This window comes from Jatropha curcas, chromosome 6 (assembly GCF_041381405.1).
Source record: "Jatropha curcas cultivar XTBG-Jc1 chromosome 6, XTBG_Jcur_1.0, whole genome shotgun sequence".
In the NCBI taxonomy this organism is placed as follows: domain Eukaryota; kingdom Viridiplantae; phylum Streptophyta; class Magnoliopsida; order Malpighiales; family Euphorbiaceae; genus Jatropha; species Jatropha curcas.
In genome coordinates this window covers 25,876,384-25,903,433 of record NC_143156.1, presented here as the reverse complement: position 1 = coordinate 25,903,433, position 27,050 = coordinate 25,876,384, and the positions used below count along the sequence as shown (strand labels likewise).

Here is a 27,050-nt window from a genome sequence, read left to right as displayed (position 1 = left end):
TAATATCTTAATTAATATTAGTTAAAAATTTAAATTCATAAAAAGTCAAGTAAAATAATAAATTTTAGCTAATTATAAGCATAAAATATTAATTAAGGTTTTTATTTTGCCATTTTTAAGCATATAATTTTGTCTATACTCAAGTTAAATCTCTTATAAAAAATAGGTTTTTTTTTCAATACGACGTCGTTTTATTTTTAGGGAAACATTACTTGTTATTAATATTATATAAATAAATAAAAGTGTTTTATTTTTAAGATGAATAGATTATTTTTTATTTTAATATTTATATAGAAAAATATAATTATTTATTTATTTATTTATAAGGTGGTGGGAATAATTCTAATTTTAGAAAAAAATGTTAAACTGAATCCCATAAAAATAATATTTTATTTATTAAATTTGATATAATTTGAAATTAAGGTGCTATTGTCGCTAAAATTAAAGTTCAGAATATTAAGAGAAAAAAGTTAGATTTAAAGTATAATTAAAATTACCCATAAACTTTCGGGTTTTTTTATGATTTAACCATTTTATAGGTGACATTTACCTAGAAATACAGATAATTCAACCATTTATATGTATACCAAGAATTTGATATAAAGAAATAATGGGTTTTTAAAAAAATGTTCTGAAGATTATTTTTACTTAAACAAATAATATTTAAGTGAGAGATTGAATATAAAGTATAAAAAGAAAATTCTACACAGTTTAGAAATCCAATTAAACTCTTATTCTAAATAAAGACAACTATAAGTAATTGCTGATATTCAATTAAGTTTTTATGGATTATATTTGTCTAAATCGAGTTTGTGGTCCATCCATAAAATAAATCAATGAAAATAAAAAATTTTAAAAATTATTTCTATTTTATCATTTTTCTCGGCGTATGATAAAAAATACTCTTATTTAAATGAGTAATAGCTACTGTCATCGGTCATCAGTTAACTGCCGGCGGCTATTACTTAATCATAGGTGACTACTATAAATTTTTCATATTTATTTATAAATTTATAAAATATAAAATTTCTATAATTCTACATATTTTTATAGTTAATATTTTTTGGGTAAATTTGCAACTAAATAATAAAAAGTGAGTTGTTTGGAAATAAAAAAAAAAAAAACTATTTTTGAGAAACAAACGAAACCCATAACAACCAAAAATTTTACAACAATATAATGATGATTTTACTAGACTGTGGGCCGAGAATTTTGTTCTGCAGGCTGAGGCTGAGGGCTTTGCACTGTGGTCCGAGAATTTTGATCTGCGGGCTGAGGCTGAGGGCTTTGTTCTAATAGCTCTGGATTGTCATGAATAATCTTTTCAATAGCATCAGCCAAACTACCTTTGGAATCCAAATATTTGCTTGCAGTTTTGCAATAGATTGAGCAAGCTCCATTACAAGTGTTTGATGATGCTTTTGTTTGCATTGCACATGCAGGCAGGCAACGGTTTATACATCCTGGAGAGCCTTCACTTGTGTTTATGGATGCCATTATAACCAAACAAAATTAAAATTAGGAAAATGGGTTTGGTTTTTATCTTCCTGATCATTTTGATTTCTTTTTCTTTTCTTTTCTTTTCTTTGAGATTATGGAAATTTTGAAATATTATTATTATTATTGAAGTGTTATTGACTAAATATATATATATATATATATATATATTGATATTGAATTTCACTTTTTCTATCTTAATTAATCTAATCATAAAATAAAAGGATAAAGTAAAAAATTCAAAAATTAAGTAGATAAATAATTATTTTAAGTAAATATTAATTTTTAAAATAAAATTATTGATGGCTTGTGATTTATTTCTAATAATTTAGATAACAACATTAAAATTTTAAATTATTAGGCATTTAATTTCAACATGATTAAATATAATTTTTATATATAAAATACAAGTTAAACTCATAAATGATAGATTTTATAAAGATATATATTTGATTTTAAATTAGAACTCATAATGATTCTAAAAGATTTGACAGAGGCGACAACGATTGCATTACTGTGCATAGGGGTGAGCATTTCGCTTCGAGTAGTGTTTTTATTCCAACTAAATTAATTGAAATTTTTTATTTAATTGAATTAAGCATTTAATTGAATTACATTAAATCTTTTTAGTGTGATTAATTTTGATTATTAATCGAACCGAAGTTAAAAAAAAAATAAAAAACTCATTTAAGCGAATTAGCTGAATTTGACTGAATTTATTGATTAATAAAAAACTACATAATTTTTGGTATTGATTAATTTGATTTGATTAACTTCTAAGCAAATCTTTAGTTTATTAGTTAAAATTTAATTTTCTTTAATCGAGCCATTAACTAATTATCAAAAATTCAATTTTTTTTAACTGAATTATTAATGGAATATATATTCATTAAATCGAATTAATCGAATTGACCAAATTAATCAAACCGAATACTGACCACTAACTGTGCAACTATATGATTGTTTTTCATCTTTTCAACCTTTCCCTAATTTTGAAAGCTTTTGCAGTATGCTTGGCGTGACTATCAAATATACATAATATTGTATGGAGTGAATTATTACGTAATCAAAACATTGGTCTGGATGTTGTTAGTCAGAACAATTAATAAATAAGGATAAAATATTTTTTTCAAAAAAATAAGGATAAAATATAAAATATAAAATTATCTTCAAAATAAGGGGTGTGATTAGTATATTTAAATATAACTGGGGACTAAATAGTAATTCACTTTTTTAAGTGAAATTGTTTGCGATGTAACTAACAAATGCTTTTATTGGGGACAATAACAATAATTCACTAGATAAACAGAAGGATTAAGTAGTATAGAATTTAAGGTCCATTTGATTTAGATGTTTATAGTAATTAATAGTAGGGGTTAATATTCGGTTTGGTTAATTCGATTGATTCGGTTAATTCAGTTTGTTGAATAAATGTTCGGTTAAAAAAAAATTAAAACTTCGGTGATCGGTTAAAAGTTAATTTAATTGAATTAATTAAATTGACCAACTCTCAAAATTAGGTCTTTTTGGTTAAGTATATAATAAAATTAAAAATTAAAAATATTTCAATTAAAATTAATATTTTCGGTTAATTTTTATTTCAGTTAAAATCGGTTAATCATAAATTTCGGTCAGTTAATTAAGTTTTCATTTTCTTCAATTTTAGTTCGGTTAATTATCAAAATTAATTCGGCCAAAACTTTTCAGTTAAGTTTGGTTAAAAAATTAATTCGGTTAAGTCAAAAAATTTTCGGTTAAAAATTTTACTCAAATTGACTGAATTGGCCAAATGTTCACCCCTAATTGATAGTTGATAGCGGTTACTGATAGTTGGTAGCTGATAGCAATTAACTAGTGAATGATTGTGTTTAGTAAAATTTTGATAGCAATTAGTATTAAAATGCTTATTAAATACGTACAATCTAGCCCACAGTGTTAGCTCGACCATCGAACCTCTCAATGAATAAAAAAAAAAACTATATAACATATTATTCCAACATTCGAAATACTCTATTTTGACCTTTTTAACCTCTCAAAAAATTTATAAATAAAATTCTCAGGAGTTACCACCAATTGAATAAATTTTATTCAAAAAGTAGCATTATCCCTTGCTTTATAGCCTAGACGATTCATTGGGACTCTTATAAATAAATTAAAAAAACATATAAAAAATCGTCCAAAATTTTTAAAACGTTATTTCAATTTCGAATTAAACTTATACGATAACTTATTATTTTCTACCGTTCACTCATTTCAATCCAATCATTTTTAAATACTAGAATTTGATCATTAGTCATAAGTAATAAATTTAATTTTTTTTTCTAGGTAACAAATTTATCCTCGTTCTATTGTAATGATTACATTTCCATTATACAAATTAAGTATAGTTTAGTGGTAACTGCATTACGACTTGATAATAGATTTAAGTTCAAATTTCCTGTCCGGCCGTCTCAAAAAAAAAAAATCCATTATGGCTATACAATTTTGTAGGAACATTAATAAAATATTGAACAAAACGGAGTGTATTTGAAATAATACGTAATTAGGATAGGTTCAAATAGCTAGTTATTTAAAATGATTGAGTATTTGAAATAACATATAATTGTCAAATGTTTTGTGCCATCTTATTATTGTAATATTTTTATTTTGGTTTCATTGTTTTTGGATTTGGTTGGGGTCTTTTCTAAGGACAATCTGCATTCTTTTAAAAAAAATATAAGCAATGAGATTTTTTTTTTTTAAAAGGAAAATATTAAAAACGTTAGGAGGTTTTTTCTAAGCTTAACCACGTGTAATATTTTGTTCATATTGTAATTACATCCTATTTTGACTTTTTTACATATACCTAAACTATAATTTTGAATAAATTGCAAACCAAAATTAAAATTAATGATAAGGTTATAAAAGGTGAGCCCTACAATTAACTCAAACTCACTTCAAAATGGCAAATAATTAAAAAAAAAATTCTTCACATACCTAATACCTTAAATCAAAAAGTAGAAGGGATAAAGATTGATGTCACATTATCAATAGGTTTGGTCTAAATTGAAAAACCTCGAGTCCTTGTGAATGGAGAAAATTCTCGCTCGAAGCGCTTCCCTTCGTAAGTCTAACTTATAATTCAATAATCAAGACAATTTTGCAATGTTATAATTCATTTATGAATTTTTATATTATCAAATATTAAAACGTTTTTTGTTATTCAAAAAATTTATAGATTATTTCAAATGATATAGTGGCTAAAAACAATTAAAATTATATATTGGTGTGCTTTGTTCTAATTAATTTTCTGATATAAGAAAAGATATATTGGCAGTATGCAATTAACCCACAAAATTAACAAACTTTATTGATTGCAAAATGACAAGTCCAATTCTATTGTAAAGATTGGATTTGCTTACTTGCAAAACTAAAATATAAGATTTTGTTTCATGAATTAATTAATCACGTGGGAATCCTATAATTATCATCATTATTATTACCAAATTTCTAATTTTTAAATATTTATATGTAATTTGTTTTTGATAGATTTTTTTTGGATGTAAACCACCGGTGTCTAGATTTCATTACCATAGACTGCGTAATCCGGCTCGGTGATATTGATATTACATCTATTTTATTTTTTATTTTTTATTTTGAAGATTAATTTAGGAAAAAGAGTGTGGTAGCTGACATAAATTAAAAACTGATTCTGGTTCTATCTCCGAGTTAGCTTTTCAGTGGGCCTTAGCTTAGAATATAGTGACTCGTTGTATTATTACATGGCTAATATATCAAAATACTCCAAAATTTATAGATCTTTATAATTTTATCCTATTTTGATTTTTCTGTCAATTTTACCATAATTTTGACTAGCAATAGCATCCTCAATTACACTTAAGAATGAATAACAAATAAAAATGAATTTCCATGATTTTTAAATCATCATTTAATTGATATAAACTAAAAAAATAAAAATTTCAAAAGCTCCAATAGTCGAAGCAAATAATGTTCATAGCTTAACATTTTAATTTTTTTTGATAAATATACTAATTAATAATTTAATAACATAAATTTCTGTTACATAGAAAAAAATATTAAACATGGCATAAAAACTAAATTAATAAAACATAACTTTTTAATTACATATTTTATTTTATATTATCTATATATTTTAAGGATGAAAAAATCCTAATTGCTAGAAGTTTTTTAGATTGATAATATAATCAAATTATTACCCATTAATAAAAATAAATAAATAACTTTTTTTTTTAATTTTAATTGCACCTGTTTGAAATATCATATTTCTAAATCTATAAATATGCCACCTCAGATGTGAATATAATTTGATATTATTTTTTAGATTTCATTTTTATTATTAATTTAAAAGAGGTTATAAATATTTTTTTATTTACAATTTTATCCTTAATTGCAATTAAAGGTGCTATTGCTATAAGGTTGAAATTAGGGTAAAGTTGATAGAAAAATCAAAATAGAGGGAAATTGCAAAAGCCTGTAAAGTTCGATTTATTATGATACATTAGCTCTATTATTACATAATTGAAGTTTATTTTTTATATTATGAGTGAAAGTATTTCTTACTATGCAATTACAATTTTTCTTCTGATATACATAAGAAGTTTTGCTCTTTCTTTTGTGGGAAATTTTATAACTTGAGATGAGTATATAAGGGATTGATATCAGATTGCTACTTAATTGTTTCTCAATTGCGATATTATTGGCCCCTCTACCCCTATGAATCAAGAGAAGAACAAGGAAGAACGACGTTCTAATTTTTAAAGTTGGGTTTGCCTGCCTGCCTTTTTATTTTTTAATTCTGGGAAAATTTTTATTATTTTTTAATAAAACTGATTTTTTTTTTTTTATTTTTTATCATATTTTTTATATTCTTATATGTCTGTCCTTTACGGTAGTACTAATTATTATAGTTCTACTACCGTTAGATGTTTGATTATCAGTTAAAATTAAAATAACAAAAAAAAGATAACGAAGTGTTGGCTTAAAATTTTAAATTATAGCATAGAAGTGAAGTCATTTTTTTCAATAACAAGAGTTATTTCTTATAAAATTGAAATGAAAAAAATGAGTAAAAATATTTTTGTCTTGTAATTTTTATTTAATTTTTACAACGGACTCTTATACTTGTTTTAAGACAATAAAAAGCAGAATAAAATAATTAAAATTACATATATTTATTTAAAATTTGAGAACAAAAATCAAAAGAGAGCTCTATCAAGTAGAATATCTAAATTCTAGACCTTAAGAATTCATGAGAAAATACAATGGATAAGTGTGTAAAAAGATATATAAAGCACTAAATATTAGGGAGTTTAACATTTGATTAAATGCTTCTAACCTGTAAAAGTTATGACAACATTATATTACTCGTAACATAAATATTATATTTTTAAATCTATAAAATTAACCCTCAAAATTAAAAAACTTCATAGATTGCAAAATGACAAGTCAATTGTATTATAAAGATTGGATCTGCCTACTGTCACGACCCATTTCCGTGGGCCGGACCGACACTAGGACTTGGATGGACTTAAGGCCCCCGAAGCCCATAGTAAGCCTAAATTATTTAAGACTCATATGTTATTCATAATTGTGGATTCAGGCCCAATAATTTATTTCTCAAATATATCCAAAGTACAATCCAAATAATAAATGCCTATACTTTATTTATTCATTTACAACTCAGTTGGAGTACAATTGCGGAACTCTACTCCATAATTCACTATCCTTTGCATTTACATATTTGATACAATGATTATTACTCCTATCGAACCATATCTCGTTCATTCAATTAGACTCCACGATTCTTCTTTCCATCTATTACCTGGGGAGGGTTGGAGGGGAGTGAGAAATAAACTCAGTGAATAGAATTAGATAACCCTCTCACCCCACACAATCATAGCAAATGCTAAAATAATTTTATGTGGTCACCCGTTAAATTATGTGATCATGCAGTTTGACACACAAATGGCAATACAACAGCAATCACAGTTATCATCACCTTCATATAATCACATCACGTGGAAATTAGTCAGTGGAGTCACCGAAACCCCCGATGAGCCGTCCTCCCATATGGCTCATCCACTCACGTGTGCACCAGGGAGCCGATCTCCCATACTGGCCGACTGGTCTAATCCTCACTTGACCAGTCCTCTCATTGTTTTTTCAATCTCTCTTTTCTTTCTTTTCTTTTCTTTTCTTTTTTTTTTTTTTTATACCAACAAGAGGCAACCCGGTGGTCTCCATCCAATCTAGATCATCAGGCGCTCACAACAGGAGGCCACCCTGCGGGCTGCGATCAAATCTAGACTGTCCGGTGCGCAACGACGAGAAGCCAACCTGTGGTTAACGGTAACGGTGATGGTAGGTGCACACGGGGGCGCTGATCTCTCATTTACCCAGCTAACGGTAATGGATCCATATAACGGTAACGGTCTCACAAACCTATGGTGACCCACTTCATTCCAATTCCACACAAACAAAACACAATATATACACAGCACAAGTAATCAGACAATTTTTAATATCAACAAGAAGTGCATCACAATATGGCAATTCAATAAATTAATGCATGATAACATTTAGCCGTGAATGCATGAATGCAGGCGGATGATACTAGTTATCTAACACTACTCACAGTTCTTTATTGTCCTCTAAAAGGACTGCCTTTCTAGCCACATGCTTCCAACCTTTGTCCTCGCATTTCTGAATTTTATAATCCTCTAAAATAAACAAGAAAATTCTAAGTAAGAATTCTAATTTTATTCGTACTATCTATTAGAGTTCTAAAAATAATCTAATTCCTACCGAAATTTCGGCAGTATCTCCCCTAAAAGTTGGACTATCCGCAGTATCTTCCCTAAAAGTTGGACTATCCACCTGTTAAAATATCAACAATTTATCAAACCACACAGCCGACAATCAATCAAATCAAATTTCCCATCCTCCTTCAATCTCAACATCACCGCACAGTTAAAATTATAATTTACAATAACATTATATCTAAACTACCTTAATCCACACTTAAATTCTATTAATATGTCATTATCAAGGTTACTTAATTAAATCAACACTGATATTATAAATCAATTAACTACTCACAATTAATAAATTAAATTAACTAAATTAATTAACTACAAATAATAAAATTAATTTAATTAAATATTATTACTAAAATTAAATTAACTACCCAAGATTACTAAAATTAAATTAATTAACCACAATTAATAAAATAAATTCATACGCAAACAAAATATTATTTTCTTGCAGGATTTGGGATTTTACACGTACCGGATTGAAACTACGCGTGCTGGAAGCGATTGGACCACCTGAGATCGACGCAGGAGGGGCTGACTTGCAGTGGTGGCGCGACCTGGTGGCGGAGCAGCCAGCGGCGCAACTGCAGGCGCGACTGTTATGCTCCTGGTGGTTGGAGACGCGCTGGAGCTGCAACTGAGCTGAGGCGCTGCTCCTGTCTACGGTGCTCGCTAGATGGAGGCTGTGAAGAACGGCGAGCGGCGGTGAGGAGCGGTAGTGGCGCTATGGCTCCGCTCGAGCTGGTGGAGGCGCGATCTGCTTCTGCCAGCAACGGAGTCGCAGGCGCAGGGAAAAAGAAAGAGAAAGGAAGAAAAGAAAAGAAAGAAAGAAGAAGAAGAAGAAGAAGAAGAAGAAGAGGGGAGGAGGTGGTGGCGCTGGCAGTGTGCTGATGGCAGTGTCGGTGGTGGACTAGTGGCGCAAAAATGGTGAGGGAGTGAGCGTTGATGAGAAGAAAAAAAAAGGAAGGAGATGTTTCTAGATTGTTTGGGTCGAACAGGTTCGATTCGGCCCAAGCCTTTGGTTTTCAATTGGTTTTCAAATTTTTCAATCGCTTTTTCGATTCGGTTTATCACAGTATTCGCATTAAAATATTGAAATAAATTTACAGGCTGTCGATTCATTAAATTTAATTGGAAAATATTTTGAAAATAAAAATTCGGGTTGTTTCATCTACTTTGCAAAAATAAAATATAAAATTATTATATTTCATGAACTAATCACGTGTAAATCCTTTTATTATTATTATTATTATCAAATTTCTAATTTTTTTAATATATATATATATATATATATATATATATTGTATGTTTTGTCTCTTATTTTTAACTCTTACTATTCGAGGATGAAGTGTATCTTATTATTAGCTCTTAATATTGCGTCTTATAATTGTCATATTAATATTTAGATTTTTAGAAATTATTAATATTGCTTCATTTGATAACTATTTATAGTTATTGTTTGACTTTACAGTCTTTTCTAAAATTTCGATCTGATCACTTTCAAATTTTTTTATGAACTTCTTTATATATAACTATCTAAATAATAAAATATCTTTTACAAAATCATCATAATGGAGACAACAATAACTAAGAACTAAATCTGAAAATAAAATTTTAAAAATAGGGGCAACAATAGTGCCAATATTTGGATAATAATAATTCAGATTTGTATCAAAAATATAAATACGAAGATTATTTGAAAAGAAATCAACAAAAAAAAGAAAAAGGTGACCATTAGTGGTTGCCCCATAAAATAAGAAAAGAGAGTTTTTAGGTTTTTTTTTTTTAAAAAGAGAGAGACGGGCTATTGGGGTGAATTTCATATTAAGTATAATACAATATTAAGTCTTCCTTCGACTAATAATTCATAGTAATCAACAAAAGCTCATTCGTATTTACATTATATTTAGACTCTATTAATCTTATAATAATAAAATTACTAGTTTTTTAAATTAATTGTTTTATTTATAAAATATTTAAAAATAAATAACTATTAAATAGTACTATCACAAAAAAATTTAACTGTACATTTTATTTTATATAACAAATTAAAGTGAAAACTAATTTATATACTGTAAAAATAAGTATATATAAATATACATATGATACATAATAATTTATAAAAATAATTATACTTTTAATTGTCTTTTTTTCATTTACATTTGAATAACAATCGCTATAATAATTTTACTAAACAACGCACATCTATTAGCTAACGACCATCAGATAATCACAATGAAACATGTCTAAGTGGAAAATAAAACTCACTCCCTTTAATAAAACATGATTGACAAGTTTCTTAATTATATATATATATATATATATAAATGTGTGCATGAGAGAGAGATCCAACCTTCATTTCTCAAGTTTATCTCTCTCCAAGTACAAGAAGATACACTAAACTTTTCACTGAGCAAAACGGATCAACTAATAATGGGCATACATTTTGCATTCAAGTTCTTTCTCCTCCATCTTCTTGTAGTTCTGGTAATTAATCCATCCAAACGCTTATTCTACATCTTGGTTTCATTATTTAATAGTCCATCAAATAATATCGAATAATTTGCAGAGTTCAAATGGAAGTGAAGGAGCAAGAGAGAAGATAAGCAAGAGCAACAATGTTTTGAGACTTCCAAGTGATCATGTACAGGCAAGTCCATCATCTCATATGAATCACTTGGATCAATCCATGATGGTCTTTTTCACTTTAGATGATCTCAAAATTGGCAAAAAATTGCAAATTTATTTTCCTATGAAAGATTCTTCATCTACTCCCCCTATGTTACCTAAAGCAGAAGCAGATTCCATTCCTTTTTCATACAAAGACTTCCCTTACCTCCTTAAATTATTTTCCATCTCTCCAAACTCTCCTCAAGCCATAGCCATGGAAAATACTCTAAAAGAATGCGAACTTAAACCCATCAAAGGAGAAACAAAAATTTGTGCTACTTCTTTAGAGTCGATAGTTGATTTTGTACGTGAAACTTTTGGATTAGGGACAAAATTCAAGATTTTAACAACCACCCATCTTATAAAATCAAAAACCCTTTTAGATAATTATACAATAATGCAAGAACCTAAGGAGATACCGGTTCCAAAGATGGTGGCTTGCCATACGATGCCGTATCGATATACAGTGTTCTATTGCCATAGCCAACAGACTGAGAATAAAGTGTTTGTGGTTTCATTGAAAGGTCGAAATGGAGGAAGAGTAGAAGCTGTTGCTGTTTGTCATATGGATACTTCTAAATGGAGTTCTAGACATGCATCATTTCGTGTGCTTGGGATTAAACCGGGAACTATTCCGGTTTGCCATTTCTTTAAAGGAGATAATCTTATTTATGTTCCTTTGCCTGCCCATGGTTAATAGAATCAAGAATGATGTTCTTGAATATATACGATATGTTGTTCTTCCAAATGATCTTTAATAAATGGGTTTGTACTTTGCCTGTAACTTCTCTAGATTGTTGCAAATAAATGTGCACACTTATGATGTGCTTTGGTTGTTGTATTCTTAAAATTAAGTTTGAATGAACAAAGAAGATATTACTTTTATTTTATAATACTTATCATATTTCAAATTTCACGTCTCTAAAATAAACTATTAAATTTGTCTAAGCTACAATATATTATTGAGTAAATCGATTATATTACCCTTAATTTAATATTAATTCACTAAGAAAACAATTAAATTGGATTAATAATTATTGGTCATATACAAAGGATAAATGTGGAAAAAAAATATTTATTACTCCTTGAAACCACAAATTTGATAAGTTTTTAAAACAAACTATTTTTTTAAATGTAACAAATATTATGGAATGGAAGTAGTAATTTCTAAATGTAATGGTCAAGTGTCGAAACTGGGCCAAATCTTGTACTGAACTTTTTTTTTTTTTTTTTTTTAATTTTACTTAAAATTTAACGGGAATTTATTGTTTAATTAAATTTATGAATTTTTGTAGCATCATTCACTTCCTCAGATTAGCAATAACAGTGTTTATGGGTTTTGAATTTTATATACACAAAATATTGATCAGTTTGTGGTAATTAGTATCACTTGCGACAACAATTTTCATATTTTTCAATATTCGACAAGTATTTAATGAATCTAACTTTATAATATATAAAATGACAATTTTATGAGTTGAAGTATATCTATAAAATACTAAAGGAGGAAACTAACTTGTAAGATGCATAAACTTGTCGATAATATTATTCAACCGAGTAAATTAGAAAAAAAAAAGAGTTAAAATGTTGATTTTGATTAATAATTTAGCTTTTAATAGAAAAGGGAATTAAATAAGAAATCTCTACTTAACTTTTACGTGAATGTGACGATGATTTAAAGTTATTATTAAGTACTGAAGTTGATTTTAAAGAAAATAAAATTCTGATTTTTTTTGGAAATGTTTGTGTTCAACTTTAAACTTATATAATACGAAATTGAAAATTTTAATATAAAAAATAAATTTCAGTGACGTCTAACCAATATTTCTAACATAATATGTTTTCTTAACAGCTACTTATATGACTAAATGGATTAGACCATTAAATTAATATATATTATAGTACGAGGATTTTTTTTTTGAGTGGATATTACGAGGATTTTGATTTTATTTAAGTTATTATTAAGTATTGAAGTTGATTCTCATGAAAATAAAATTCTGATTTGTTTGGAATTTTTTTTTCAACTTTTTAAACTTATATAATACGAAATTATAAAATTTAATATAAAATAAATTTCAATGGCGTCTAACCAATATTTCTAACATAATATGTTTCTTAACAAAAGCTTAATAATTCATTAATAATGAATATAAATTGAGTACATCATAATATTTCTAACAAAATAAAAAATAAAAATGTAGAAAATTAAAATATTTTATTTGGAGATAATCTTGACGGAAAAGATTGGTATGAACTAGTCAATTTTCAAATAGAATGATAAAGGAAATTTTCTGCTATGGCAAATATTATTTTTTCAGAAACTTGCTAAAACTAACATTCGCGTAAGAGTCTCATATACCAATTTAAATGGTAGACAGACTGCACTATCGGACTCAATTAAAGTTGATTTTCAAGAAAATAAAATTTTGATTTGTTTGGAAATTTTTTTGTTCAACCTTTTAAACTTATATAATACGAAATTATCAAAGTTAATATAAAAATAAATTTCAATGACGTGTATAACAATATTTCGAATATAATATATTTTCTTAACAACTACTTAAAACTATCAGTATTCGAATCCTATATAAGGGATCGCCTAATTCGACTTAAAGTTTAATTATAGTTAAGACTTTTTGCTCCTCCCGACATGTACGTTTAGTGGGGATCGAACTGATGAGAGCTCTTCCTACATGCCTAGTTTGCATTACTAACTGAATCACAACCTATAAATAGGATTTTGATTTTATTTAAGTGTTCCTTAAAAAATTCTTTAGAGGTTCAAATTCTTTTTTTTTTTTTTTTCCGAAAATGGTTCAAATTCAATTATGCAATGAAATCAGCCGATACAGGAGGAGAAAAAATGGTTGTTGTCGTTGTGAGATTGAATAAAATTAAAACAATTGAAATATATTTAAATCTATAGAAATGTGATGAGTTCTCCGGTAATTTTAAGAAATTTCAAGATAATTAGTATTCTATTTGTTTTTCTAAAATAATTTATCTTTAAAAATAGTTTTATATTTTTCAAAGGAAAATATTCTTTTATATTAACAATTCATTTTCTGTTAGTCACTCTTTTTTTATTCATTGGGAGGTCTAATTGCCGAAATAATACTGCGGATTAATTAACAAGTTAACTTTCACTTTGACTCACCAGATTAGTGAAAACTCTCGTGGTTGAAAAGACTTAAAATTAAGATCTTCCAATTCCTCATATAAATTAAAATACCAACCAGATCATACTTGCTTGATAATTTTCTGTTATTCGATTATAATGCTGAATATTAGTTAAAAAATTTTAAAATTAAAATATATTTTCAATTTATGAATTAGAAAATATTATTAAAAATATTTAGAATAACAGAAACTTTATATTTTAAAATTTTGTTATTAAGTCTGAGAAAAATGCATAAGACCTTTCCAAAAAAAAAAAAAAAAGCATAAAAAGATAATTTTTAGTTAAAGTGTGGCGGTGATGGTGGCTAGTGATCAAATAATGATCAGAGTAATTGAAAAAGGTGACTATCGATAATTATTAGATTAATAAATGTGTGTTTATAATATATATATATATAGGAAATTGAGAAATTGAGAATCATGTTAAAAAAAAGAGGAGAGAAAGTGGGGGTGGGTATGATTTTCATTAATTTGTTTATGAGTAAACCCATGGACCAGGTAAGTTAATTCCAGTATTTGGTAAATTTTTTAATCAACAGCTGATAACACCTGATAGAAGTTCCAATCAATTTATTAAACCAATTTCAAAAAAAATTGTTGCTTTATTGATATAAATTTTGATTTATCAATCCACATAAACAGCTTATTTTTTCAACTCAAATAAATAAAATTTATTTTATTATTGTGTATTGAATAAGTTAAATGTCCAATACATTGTTAATAAGATAAACAAACTATTCCTAAATAATGTGAAAAAAGAAATAAAAATAGTTTTTGCGTTGCTATCAGATATTAAAATAATAAAAAATGACAATGACATTATAAACAACGTTAGTATAAAATAATAAGAACAAATCAAAAATAAAATTTTTGGCATGCTACTGAAAAAAAATGAGAATCATAGAAAAATACTATCCTTTAATAAAACAAATAAACAAAACAACCTCGGAAATCACAATGTGAATAAGAGGATGCTAAATTTGACAATAATTTATATAAAAAAGTTATCCTACATATAAAAAATAAAATAAACAACTATTGCAATTGCATTTATTTTTAAATTTTAATAAATATATTCTAAAATGACAATTAAAAATTAATTACAGATAATGATTAATTTTAAAGACGCCATTGCATTAACTTGAATTAACAAAGACTAATGAGTGCACTCTTCTTTGTCTCCAGATCCATCTAATGTTGACATTAAATCTATGACTTAAAATAGCCTTACAATCAAACACAACCAAACTAAATTCGGAAATCATCCAGAAGGACCTTAAAGCAATATTGTTCCTAACATATCTAATTCTACTTTGCAATTTCTTTTTATTCAGCCCTTTTCCTAACATGTATATGCCCTAATGAATAATTGTTATTCAACAGTAAAATTCTTAAAATAAAGAAATATTGCTCTTAGTAAGTAAATATTTAATGTAAGAGAATATATGCATAATAGCAAAAAAGAAAAAAAAATCATGTTTTTGTATCTGAAATAAGGATATGCCTTATTTTGCCTATGAAGATAAAAGTTTAAGGATATGCAATAGATATTGATAAACGATTAGATTAATGAAAATGAATTGTATTCCCAAATGATCTATGTCTATAAAGTCACAAGTTATTAATAATTAACCAACTTTTTGAAGAAATAATATATATATATATGTGTGTGCGCGCTTGCGCTCGCAGTATTATTATAAATTTTAAATATTACGACATGATATATAATATGAAATAATAGTTGACCTTATTCGCACAATATATACATTATTTATAATTTTGCTTTCTTTGATTTCAGCTATAAATAGTGAGGATATTGGACAACACTGTCCATCGTTTAAATTCTTCTCTACACAAAACATGAAATTCTTCTTCGCTTTTCTCTCTCTTTTCTCTCTTATCTTGGTCAGTAAGAGTTACTCTTATGTGGGGATATATATCTATACACACACGTACACATACACACACCATGAACAGTATAGGTTTTGTTTATCTCTATTAATCTGAGTAGTGATTTTTAATATTTTATTTATTTTTTAATTTGCAGTTTTCAATCACTATCAATGCGAGAAAAGATGTGGGTGAATATTGGAGGGGGGAAATGAAAGATCAGCCATTGCCAGAAGCATTACAACGACTTAGAGCTTCTCCAGTCTCATCTACCTCCACAGAAGAGAAAGTTGATGTATTCGTATATCATAATGATGATGCGAAATTTAAAGAGAATTTTGAGCTAAGACCCGATGCCACCATATATCATAATGATGCCAGACTTAAAGCAAGGAAGCCATATTTTGTGACAAGAGACGACGTTACAATTTATCATGATGATATGAGGTTCAAAGAGAAATTTGAGCCGAGGTCGGATGTCATCATGTATCACAATGATGCTAAACTAAAATCGCAGGAGCCATTTCCTGAGACAAGAAATGACGTTACAATTTATCATGATGATGTGGAGATCAAAGAGAAGTTTGAGCTAAGACCTGATGCGACCATATATCATAATGATGCTACACTTAAACCACAAAAGCCATATTTTGAGACAAAGGATGATGCTACAATTTATCATGATGATGTGGCTATCAAAGAGAAGTTTGAGCTAAGACCTGATGCGACCATATATCATAATGATGCTACACTTAAACCACAAAAGCCATATTTTGAGACAAAGGATGATGCTACAATTTATCACGATGATGTGGCTATCAAAGAGAAGTTTGAGCTAAGACCTGATGCGACCATATATCATAATGATGCTACACTTAAACCACAAAAGCCATATTTTGAAATAAAAGATGATGCTACAATTTATCATGATGATGTGGGGTCTAAAAAGGAGTTTGAACTGAGGCCTGATGTATTCGTATATCACATTGATGCAAGACCTAAAGCACGAAAGTCATATTTTGAGACAAAAGATGATGTTACAATTTACCATGATGATATAGGTCTCAAAGCAAAGAAGTTATTTTCCAATGATTTTGAATCAAAGCCAGATGTTACAGTTTATAGCGAGTAATTAAGCAAGACAAGCTATTGTATTCACTCATGATATAGGACCATTATGTTTGATGCATTTGGAATTAGAATCCTCAATAAGGTCATCATGATTTGTAATATTTGAATAAAAGGACTTTGTGTTTTTAATCTGTATGTAAGATTTTTCTCTTGCATCATATATTATATATATTATTACTTTTCTATGCTAATTAGAGGTCTAAGCTCTATATAACTGATCATGGTTCACCAAATCTCAATTCAACATATACCTTTTTTGCATCCCTTTGGTTACAATATGAATTGGAAATGCAACACAATTATTGCAATATGATTTTTTGTTTGATCCATAAGGAATTTCAAGTTTTTAATTTGATACCTTGAAATTTTCTGTTCAAATTAATGATAATAAAAATAAATATAAAAATTTTATAAATATATGATTCAAGAGGGTCCTAATGTAAAATTAGAAGATCTCTAGCGCTCAGAGATAACATAATTAATTAGAAAGCTAAATTATTTCTAACCATTCAAGCTTGGAGAAACACACAGATGTCATCAATTTTCAATCAGAAAAATAAAAATATAGAGAGAAAAGGAGATGAGATCTCTAAGCAGACACATTTTTGTTTCTGACATTTGCAAGAATTCAATCAAATGTCTAGATATTTGCGCTCGGAAGAGGATAGACCGGCCCAGTGATTCAAATTCATGCAACCACAACTATTTCATCTTCGTAGGATCTTCGCCTACGGTTATATCATAATTGTTTAAACCGGATCCACAGCTTTATCTATAAACTAAATATATAAAAATAAAAACTTTTTAAAAATTGTCTGTACTCTATATTTTTTTTATTTTGAATAAATAGTTAGAAATATTTTCATTTCAATAAAAAATTTATATTTTTATTAGTTTGGTTCATGGGCGAATTCATAGACCTGGTTTAAACAAGTTAATCCATTCAAATCATTTTGTATTTAAATTTCAACAAACTATGCAAAATCAAATATAATGGTCTCTTCAAACTCATTTCTTTTATATTTTTAATCTCATCTCCACATTTATCTATGTTTCTAATGAGCTGAAAATATCATTATAATTGAAAAGACCAATCAAACATTTTAGTATTAGGATATTCTTCAATGAGGTTATGATTTGTGAATTATAATATTGATCTGAATTATTAGTTATTTAGTAATATGATTGTTGATGAATTGATTATTGGTTATATACAATATTGAATTTTCTAATAAAAAAAATTCTCGTTTCATTAGTTTAGACATAAAAAATATTAGTTTTAATTTTAATGTGTTATATAAATAAAAATATTATTTAACTGTTTTAAAAATATTTTTAATAGAAATTTATTATTATTTTTAAGTATATGCAAGTAAGATAGAAAAATATTAATTTGAAGGAATACAATTATTTTTATAAGGTTGATGAAATCTAAATATAATAAAATAAAAATCAGCTACCTAGCTTATGGAATCAACAACTCATTGAAACTTCCACTAACTATCAGTTGTTAATTAAAATGCTTACAAATTATCTATATTTCTCAAGTTTCTCTCTCTTTAGAATCAATGGTTGATTTTGTACTTGAAACTTTTGGATTAGAGACAAAATTCAAGATATTAACAACCACCTTTCTTATAAAATCAAAAATGCATTTAGATAATTATACAATATTGCAAGAACCAAAGGAGATACCCGTTCCGAAGATGGTGGCTTGCCATACGATGCCATATGCATATACAGTGTTCTATTGCCATAGCCAACAGACTGAGAATAAAGTGTTTGTGGATTCATTGAGAGGTGAAAATCGAGGAAGAGTAGAAGCTGTTGCTGTTTGTCATATGGATACTTCTCAATGGAGTCATTATCATGCATCGTTTCGTGTGCTTGGGATTAAACCAGGAACTATTCCAGTTTGCCATTTCTTTAAAGGAGATAATCTTATTTATGTTCCTTGGTGAGTAGAATCAATGATTAAGCTGTTGTTGAGTGAAATATGTTGTTCTTGTAACGGGAGGCCTTCAGTAATTAGGTGTGCTTGTGTGTGGCTTTTTTAGATTGTTGCTAATGGATGTGTAAGCTTACTTTACGTTTTTGTTTGCTATAATTTTAAAATTAAGTTTGATGAATAATGAAGATATGTTGGATGTAACTGGAAGGTCTATGACACTATCCATAATTGTACTAATCTACATATGGCTCCATCAATCAGTACTAGTTGAAAAAACTGAAAATTCCTATTGATCGAGTTTTAGTTAGTAAGATATGTTCAGTTTTTTCCTTGAATTATTAACTAATAAAATAACATTTTGACTGATAAAAAAAAATAATGAAGATATTTCGTAACCGCACTTGATAAGTGTGTAATGTATATATATATATATTTTAAAAATATTTAGAAAGGAATTTAATTTTTATAGATAAATAAGTTGACTAAATGATCTCTTTTCGCCATGCAAATTTTCTTTAAGAAAGAGTTAAATACGAGATTTTGATAAATAAATTAACTTCTGAAGAGTTATAGAAGAGCAAACCAAAATTTTGATCAATGATTTTAATTTTGAAATGATGATGATTTAAGGTTATGGAAACAATCTGTAATTTTATTTTTAAAACTCTCATATTTTAAATAAATCAAAAATTTAGATTTTCGATCTCATGGTCTTAAGCCGAATAATTTTAATTTAAGCCATATTTCTTAAAGTTGGGCTCAAGCCCATGATCCCATTATTATTTTTATGAAAATTCTAAGACTAAGAGTTTTGCTAAATTATTTAAGTATAAACAATGCACATTAAATTGTTTATTAAGAATATTACTAAAATTTAATTTACTCATTTCGATACAAACTATTATTTAAAAGGTAAAATGTGCCAGTGAAATCTTAAAATTTAAAACATAGAAGACTCTAGAACTAAATGAAATTTAGGAAACCAAATCAAACCAGCAGAAATAGGCTCAGGACCTAGAAATTTCTATTGAATGTGACCAAACCTGAATTCGACCGAACCAAGATATAAATACCTTTTTTTTGGGGGGGTGGGTGGGGTTGGGGGTTTAGGAGAGAGAAACCCAAAAAATTTCTTTCTTCGTTGTTGTTAGCAGCGCCGCCTCCCTCTCCTTCCCATTTTTCAGCCAAACGGCCATAGTTTCTAGTGAGCTAGCAGTCTAAAAACATCTACTCGACGAAAGGAACTTCATCCTAGCCTTGGTTCGCGCGATTTAAACTGTAGTCATGTAAAATCAGGTCTGAAATTTTCGTTAACGACGCAGCGTCGCTTTACCATGAACTCATGCCTTCTCCGGCGAGTTAAGGCTTCGGGATGGGTACCAGTTGATCTCTCCTTCCTGCGCGACCATTTTCCCTCTATCAATCGAGGTTTCCGGTGGAGAACGATGAACCACCATGATCGGTGGCTCCTTCGGTGGCTGTCGAGGCTCATTCTGACCAAATGGGCCACTGACTCGACAAATGGACACTAAATTTGAGTTCCCCATGAAATTCCGAGCAGAGTGGTGTAAGCCTCATGAAGTTCCAGAGTGGCACGATTTTCCGGCCGCCGTGCAGCGAAGCTCTGGCAATACTCCAGTAGGGGCTTAGAGGAAGAATCATCTACTCTTCAAGCTGATCTCAAATCTGCAATCCAATTTTGAATTTGTGAGTTCCTCGACACTACTTTTGTAAAAATTCGATTAAAGGTTATTAATTTAAATTAGATCAAATTAGTTTGGTTAAGTGGATTAATATTGAATGAGCTTAAGTAACTGCTAATTTAGTTAATTGAGCTAATGATTGATATAAAACGACATGAAATTAGGGTAGAATTTGATATCCATAAGTTCCCATTATGAATGGCACATATATTGATTCTAAGGTTTGAATATTATTATTTAATGAAATTAAGCTGTGATTGATATAAGGTATGCACGGTTTGATAGTAATTCTAGTTAACGATTGAAAACAGACTTGTGGATGACCGAGTTGCTATTTGAGTTGTGTAATTGAATTGAGCAATGAATTATATAATTAAAATTGATGATGTGAACTGATTGGTTCTAGATTGTGTTGATAATGGAAGGAGGAAGGGCTTAGTTGATTGATTTGCCCGATGGATCAAATTTCCTTGAATTGGAAAAAGGTAGATTGTTCTAATTATAGGGGAGGTGTTGCCGGATTTTAGGTAGCACAAACTTAAATAATGAAATTAGGTGTTTTTTTTTATTAATTAATGTTTGTAGAAGATTGTTTAGTTAAAGAATTATAATGAGGTTAGATTAGTATGTATAACATATATAGATTAAGATAGGAAACTTAAGATTAGGAAATCGAGATAGGGGAGTTATGTCGATCTAGAATATTTGGATTCAATGATTGGGAAAAATTAGATACAATATTATTAAAAATTAGAGTTTAGAAAGGACAGTTAAAATTCATGAATAGTAAACTTATTTTGCTTCTTTATTTAGATATTCTTGCGGGTAACGAGGAATCAAATTTCAAATAGCACAGTAGCGGGAAAGGAAAATAGCTTCTAACTAAACTGTATAACGGTGAGTAGTGTTAGATAATTCGTATCATCCACCTGCATTTGCATCCATGTATACACGGCTAAATGCTAGACATGCTTTACTTAGTAAATTGTATTTTTTGTTGCATGATTTGTTGCTATTGGAAATGATTTGTTTAGTTGTGATGTGCTTCATGTTTGCTTTGCTTGTGTGGAGTTGGGATGAAACGGCTTACCGTTGGGTTTGTGAGGGCAGTCTATATACCGTCGGCCATGTATGGGGAGATCGGCGCCCCCGTTTGCATCTGACGAAATATGATATGGAAAACTACAGGGTGGCCTCCAGTTGGTATAGAAAAAAAAAGAAAGTATAAAAAAAAAAAATGAGAGGGCTGGTCAAGTGAGTTTGAGATCGGTCGGCCATGTATGGGGATCGACTCCTTTGTGCACACGTGATGAGAGGGCGGAATATGTGTGAGGATGGCTCGTCGGGAGTTTTGGTGACGCCAATGACCAATTTCCGCATGATGTGATTATGTGAAAGTGTTAATATTTGTGATTGTTGTTGTTTTGTCATTTGTGTGATAGACTGTATGATCATATAACTAGCCGGATGACTAGATTGATTTATTTATGCATTCGTGTGATTTTGTTGGGTAAGAGGGTTAACTAACATACTCACTAGGTGCTCATCCCTGCCTTAATATTTTTTTTCAGGTTACAAGTCTTCCGGTATCTCGTGATTACATCTAAGGAGAACGTTGAAAATGAATTTTGATCTTTTTTTTTTTTATTGAAGTAAAATTATAAATTCTTAGATTGTTCCACAATTACAATAGTCGTGTATAATAAATTTAGAAATTAATGATACATTACTTATTGAAATTTTTATTATGCAATATATTGATATGAGCCTAGAGAATTTTGGAAATTGATTTATTATCGAGTATAATGGTATGAGCCAAGCGAATCCAAGACTTATGATATGTGAATGTTGATGATATTGGGCCTGAGGCCATTTTTATTGAACAGGAAGTTTGTTTAGTATATTTTTAGGTTTAGGCTTCGGTGGCTTTAAGTCTATTCAGGTCCTGTGCCGGTCCGGCCCAAGATAATGGGTCGTGACAGTTATTAAGTATTATATTTGACCTTGAAATTTTCAATTTTTTGGAAAATATTTTTTTGATTTATTATTTAAATTTTTATAATAAAGAGAGAAAATGTTTAATATGAAAATACATTTTAATAGAATCTAATTATTTTCATTATAATATTAATTAACATTCGAGTTTTATAATATTAATTTTTTAGATATTGTTGAATCCAATGTGTGGTTATATATTGTTTCAGATTTTGGTGTCTAAGGAGAGTTAATATGTTCGTAGCGTGTGTACGGTTGCTTGGAAGTTGTGGTCACAGAGAAATTTTTTCCTCTGTGGCAAGATAAATCCCAAACTCCTCTACAAATCTGAAATTGGGAAGCAGCCAAGGAATATGTCAGGGTGTCATTCTTGAATTTGTCTTCGTCGAGATCTAGTTGGGAAAAGGCCAATGGCTGTTATGTATAGATGTGGATATAGGGTTGATGGTAGTCTTTTCCATCTCAAAAAGAAGGCTGGGTGCGGTGTTCTTGGATCTCTCATGGCTGGTTCGACAGGTTTTAATTATTGAGGTAATGGACCTGAATTTCTGAGGCCAATGGCTTTGACGTATGCGCTTCGTTGGCTTAAGTTGTACAAGCGTATTTTAACATTGATATTGAAATTGATTGCAAGGAGGTTTTTCGTACCATGCTATCCTGTCAGTTGGACCTTTTATAGTTTGGACATATTCTTCATTATTGCATGATATTTTTGGAGCAGGATAACATTTTATATTCTTAGATGGGTAGGCAAGCTAACAATGCTAAGTTGTACAAGCGTATTTTAACATTGATATTGAAATTGATTGCAAGGAGGTTTTTCGTACCATGCTATCCTGTCAGTTGGACCTTCTATAGTTGGGACATATTCTTCATTATTGCATGATATTTTTGGAGCAGGATAACATTTTATTCTTAGATGGGTAGGCAAGCTAACAATGCTAAGTTGTACAAGCGTGTTTTAACATTGATATTGAAATTGATTGCAAGGAGGTTTTTCGTACCATGCTATCCTGTCAGTTGGACCTTTTAGAGTTTGGACATATTCTTCATTATTGCATGATATTTTTGGAGCAGGATAACATTTTATTCTTAGATGGGTAGGCATGCTAACAATGCTAAGGCTCTCATCTCTCTAAATGAAAAATAACTTTTTTTTAAGGGTATTAATAAATTTAAGGTGGAAATAATATTTGAAAATTTTCTATTTTTATTAGTTTTATCTATAAGTGGACTCATCAATAAGGTCAAAATAAGTTTAATCCGCTAGTTCTAAATTTATAACATGAGCCTCTAAACTCTTTATTGCCTATTTATACTTTTTGATGTTGCTATAGATTGTTTCACTTAACTTTTTATGTTTTAGGTTGGCTATATATGTAACTCCTATAACGATAGACTATTCATGAATTATTCACTTTTGGAAGTGTGTATTCAATTAATTTATATATGTTTATCAATTTGAGTCATTAATTAAATTTAATTACCAATTAATCTTATAATAATAAATTAAACATTATTATGACCTATATGAAAAGATTAATATGAAATTACTTTCTTGGATAATACACTAACATTTAGTTTTGGATCTAAATCATTGTCCAATGCTCTCTAATCTCGTATGCTAAACATCGAATTTTATTAAACAATATATTAATAAAATGAGTAATATAAGTAACATATGAACTTAGAATTATTTTTGTTGCTATTAAATAATAATTGTTGAAAGCTAAGTTTCCTACCCCTTATGTTTATAATTAGACTAGCTTATGAATCCTCTTCGAGTTTCATCATACTCTAGTCATGATCTTCTTGGTAATCCTTGTAACAAATCTTGTTTGCTTTGGGAGACACCTAATGAAGTGGCTGTCCCAAATTTAATATGGATGGATCATCTAGAGAAAATCCAGGTTGTGCAGGTATTGGAGGCGTTTTAAGAGATACTAGGGGAGTTGTTCTTGGTTATATTTTTTCAATCAATAGGCTTGGCAGATTCAAATGAAGCTGAGGTTCATGCAGTTGCAAAGGCTATTGAATTACTTTCCTTGTTAGCTCATCAATATTATCCTGTTTGTATTGAATCTGATTCAAAGTCTGCTGCTTGTTAGGTGTTAAACAAAAAGGAAAGGACATGGAATTGGTGGGAACTATTTAATAAGTTGGATTTCTTGGTAGAGTCTCTTCCATAGATTGTTTTTAGTCATGTGGTCAGGGAGAGAAACAATTTTGCTGATGGATTAGCAAAGACAGGAGTTGATACGCCTACATCTTTTGTTTTGTTAAATGAAACCTTCTTAACTCAAGAAGAGTTCTCTTATCCAGATTGTATGGAAGTATATGTAATTATTTTCCTTCAGAGATTTTTTACTTAAGAATGCCAAGATTAGGATATTGTGTATTGGAGAGGCCTAATGGCTTAGGTGTGGTACTATTAAATTTTTCCTTAACCTGCAACTGAGATTAAAAAAAAAAAAAAAAAAATACACATAAGAGAATAGTAAGACTCGTTAACAATGTCATTTCACTTTCTCATTTTCGTCCCATTTTAATAGACAAATTTCATTTTTATCTTTTATCTTCACCATTGTAATTGTAACAAATATCTTCTCGTTTCGTTTATTTTTTTAAACATGTCACTTTAATTTTCTAATAAAGTAAAAATTTGATATTATACTTGTATAAAAAGAAAAGTTGTTTTTTTAATATCTGTTTTTTAATATACATCTTGATGAATGAAAAGACACATTGATATGTATAGTTAATAAAACACTTGCATGAAATTTTATTTTTTTTTTCATTTCCTATTTGTGCTTTTAACATTTATTATTCTATAATCCAAAACATAATAAAGTGGCAAATTGTGCTGTTTACACTTAGCTTCCATATGAGGCAAACTACTCTTTTGATATATTATATTATATAGATAGATATAGAATAATTGAATTTGCTGATAAAAAAATAATAATTAATACAATAATAAAAGATGGAAATGGAATTATAATAATGTTGGCGTAAAATGACAAGAACGAATCAAGATGAGATTTTATGTCTGAGGAAGCATAGGCTTATCCTATCCAAAAGGATTGTAATTGCTACTAGAGAGGCATTCTTCTCTTATATTTGCAGATGTCTTGAGGCTGACAGAATTGGTGTATTTTGCCACGAAATATAAAGATGAGATTTTTTGCATGCTACCAGACAAATGAGAATTATGGAAATGATATTTGACGTGATTTTTGACAAGAAACGAAAAAGCTAAACAGGCTCAGAACCACAATTCCAAGAGTTGTACATGTTCTAAACAGGATGACAATATCCAACCTAACATTCAATTATTTATATATAAAAGAAATCTATCCACAAATTTTTTTTTTTTCTGATAAAATTATCTTTATGAGAATACCTGAAGAGATAACAAACAGTTAGGGATGAAATACTAGACTTTGAGACTAGCACAAAGATGGGAAGATCTAGCTAAAAAGTGAGCCCTATGTTAGCTTGTCTTCTAATCCAACGAATGACAATATTATTTCTATAATTAAGAATCAATCTACAGTCATCAACATCACTAGTGCTTATTACGTTAATTCTAATTTAATCGAGTGTGAGTAGAAGTGGCAAGAACAATCTGCATGGAAGAAAAGCAAGCGTTGTCGTAGTCTTTTTCTAATTTCCTCGGATTTAATCTGAGCAATATCAACAACTAGTATAGGAGCTAGAGTCCTATCAAGAAGAAAGGCCGGAGCCCGGAGCGCCTATCTTCATAATCATCGGGCAAACCCATTAGGAATTGAGGAAGTCACTTACTGTGGCACACAAAAGAATAGTGAACCAGATAAACAACACATCCTATCGAATATGAAATTTACATTCCATCATTTGGTCGGATAACATAATTCATGAATTTGAAAAATATTTTTAAGATAAAATTAAGTTGTTTAAATTCTATCATTAGTAGAAAATGATGAAATGTCGCAATAAGCTCACATCTCTTCTAAAATGATTGAATTGAGGTCATCAAAGAATACATCAATCCCGTGGATTACAGTATTTCTTTTTTTCAATGATCTAATAAATCAGACAAATCCATAAAATATTTAAATTTTATCACTCATTTCGTTAATTTAATAAATAATATGGAGATCACTATAAATTGAAGTTTGAAAACCCATATGGAACTGCACAAATAGTAAGGCACAC

At 28.7% G+C, this 27,050-nt stretch overlaps 2 protein-coding genes and 2 long non-coding RNA genes across 4 annotated transcripts; 3 read left to right on the top strand and 1 right to left on the bottom strand.

The window, feature by feature from the left end:
- Window positions 1-7,095: 7,095 nt before the first annotated feature.
- On the bottom strand, window positions 7,096-9,287 carry LOC119370067 (uncharacterized). Its single transcript, XR_005177644.2, has 4 exons — window positions 8,806-9,287; window positions 8,323-8,394; window positions 8,153-8,237; window positions 7,096-7,339 (listed from the first exon to the last, which is right to left on the bottom strand). It is a non-coding gene; the product is annotated as an uncharacterized LOC119370067 (long non-coding RNA).
- A 1,370-nt stretch (window positions 9,288-10,657) lies between these two features.
- Window positions 10,658-11,895, top strand: LOC105650948 (BURP domain-containing protein BNM2A). The gene is made up of 2 exons (XM_089722433.1): window positions 10,658-10,817; window positions 10,900-11,895. The coding sequence occupies exons 1-2, from the start codon at window positions 10,764-10,766 to the stop codon at window positions 11,695-11,697; spliced, it is 852 nt and encodes a 283-aa protein (XP_089578559.1). The 5' UTR covers window positions 10,658-10,763; the 3' UTR covers window positions 11,698-11,895.
- A 4,057-nt stretch (window positions 11,896-15,952) lies between these two features.
- On the top strand, window positions 15,953-17,336 carry LOC105650947 (uncharacterized). The gene is made up of 2 exons (XM_020676797.3): window positions 15,953-16,085; window positions 16,228-17,336. The coding sequence occupies exons 1-2, from the start codon at window positions 16,041-16,043 to the stop codon at window positions 17,200-17,202; spliced, it is 1,020 nt and encodes a 339-aa protein (XP_020532456.2). The 5' UTR covers window positions 15,953-16,040; the 3' UTR covers window positions 17,203-17,336.
- A 2,909-nt stretch (window positions 17,337-20,245) lies between these two features.
- Window positions 20,246-22,640, top strand: LOC105650927 (uncharacterized). The gene is made up of 2 exons (XR_001047709.3): window positions 20,246-20,859; window positions 22,427-22,640. It is a non-coding gene; the product is annotated as an uncharacterized LOC105650927 (long non-coding RNA).
- The last annotated feature ends 4,410 nt before the right edge of the window (window positions 22,641-27,050 follow it).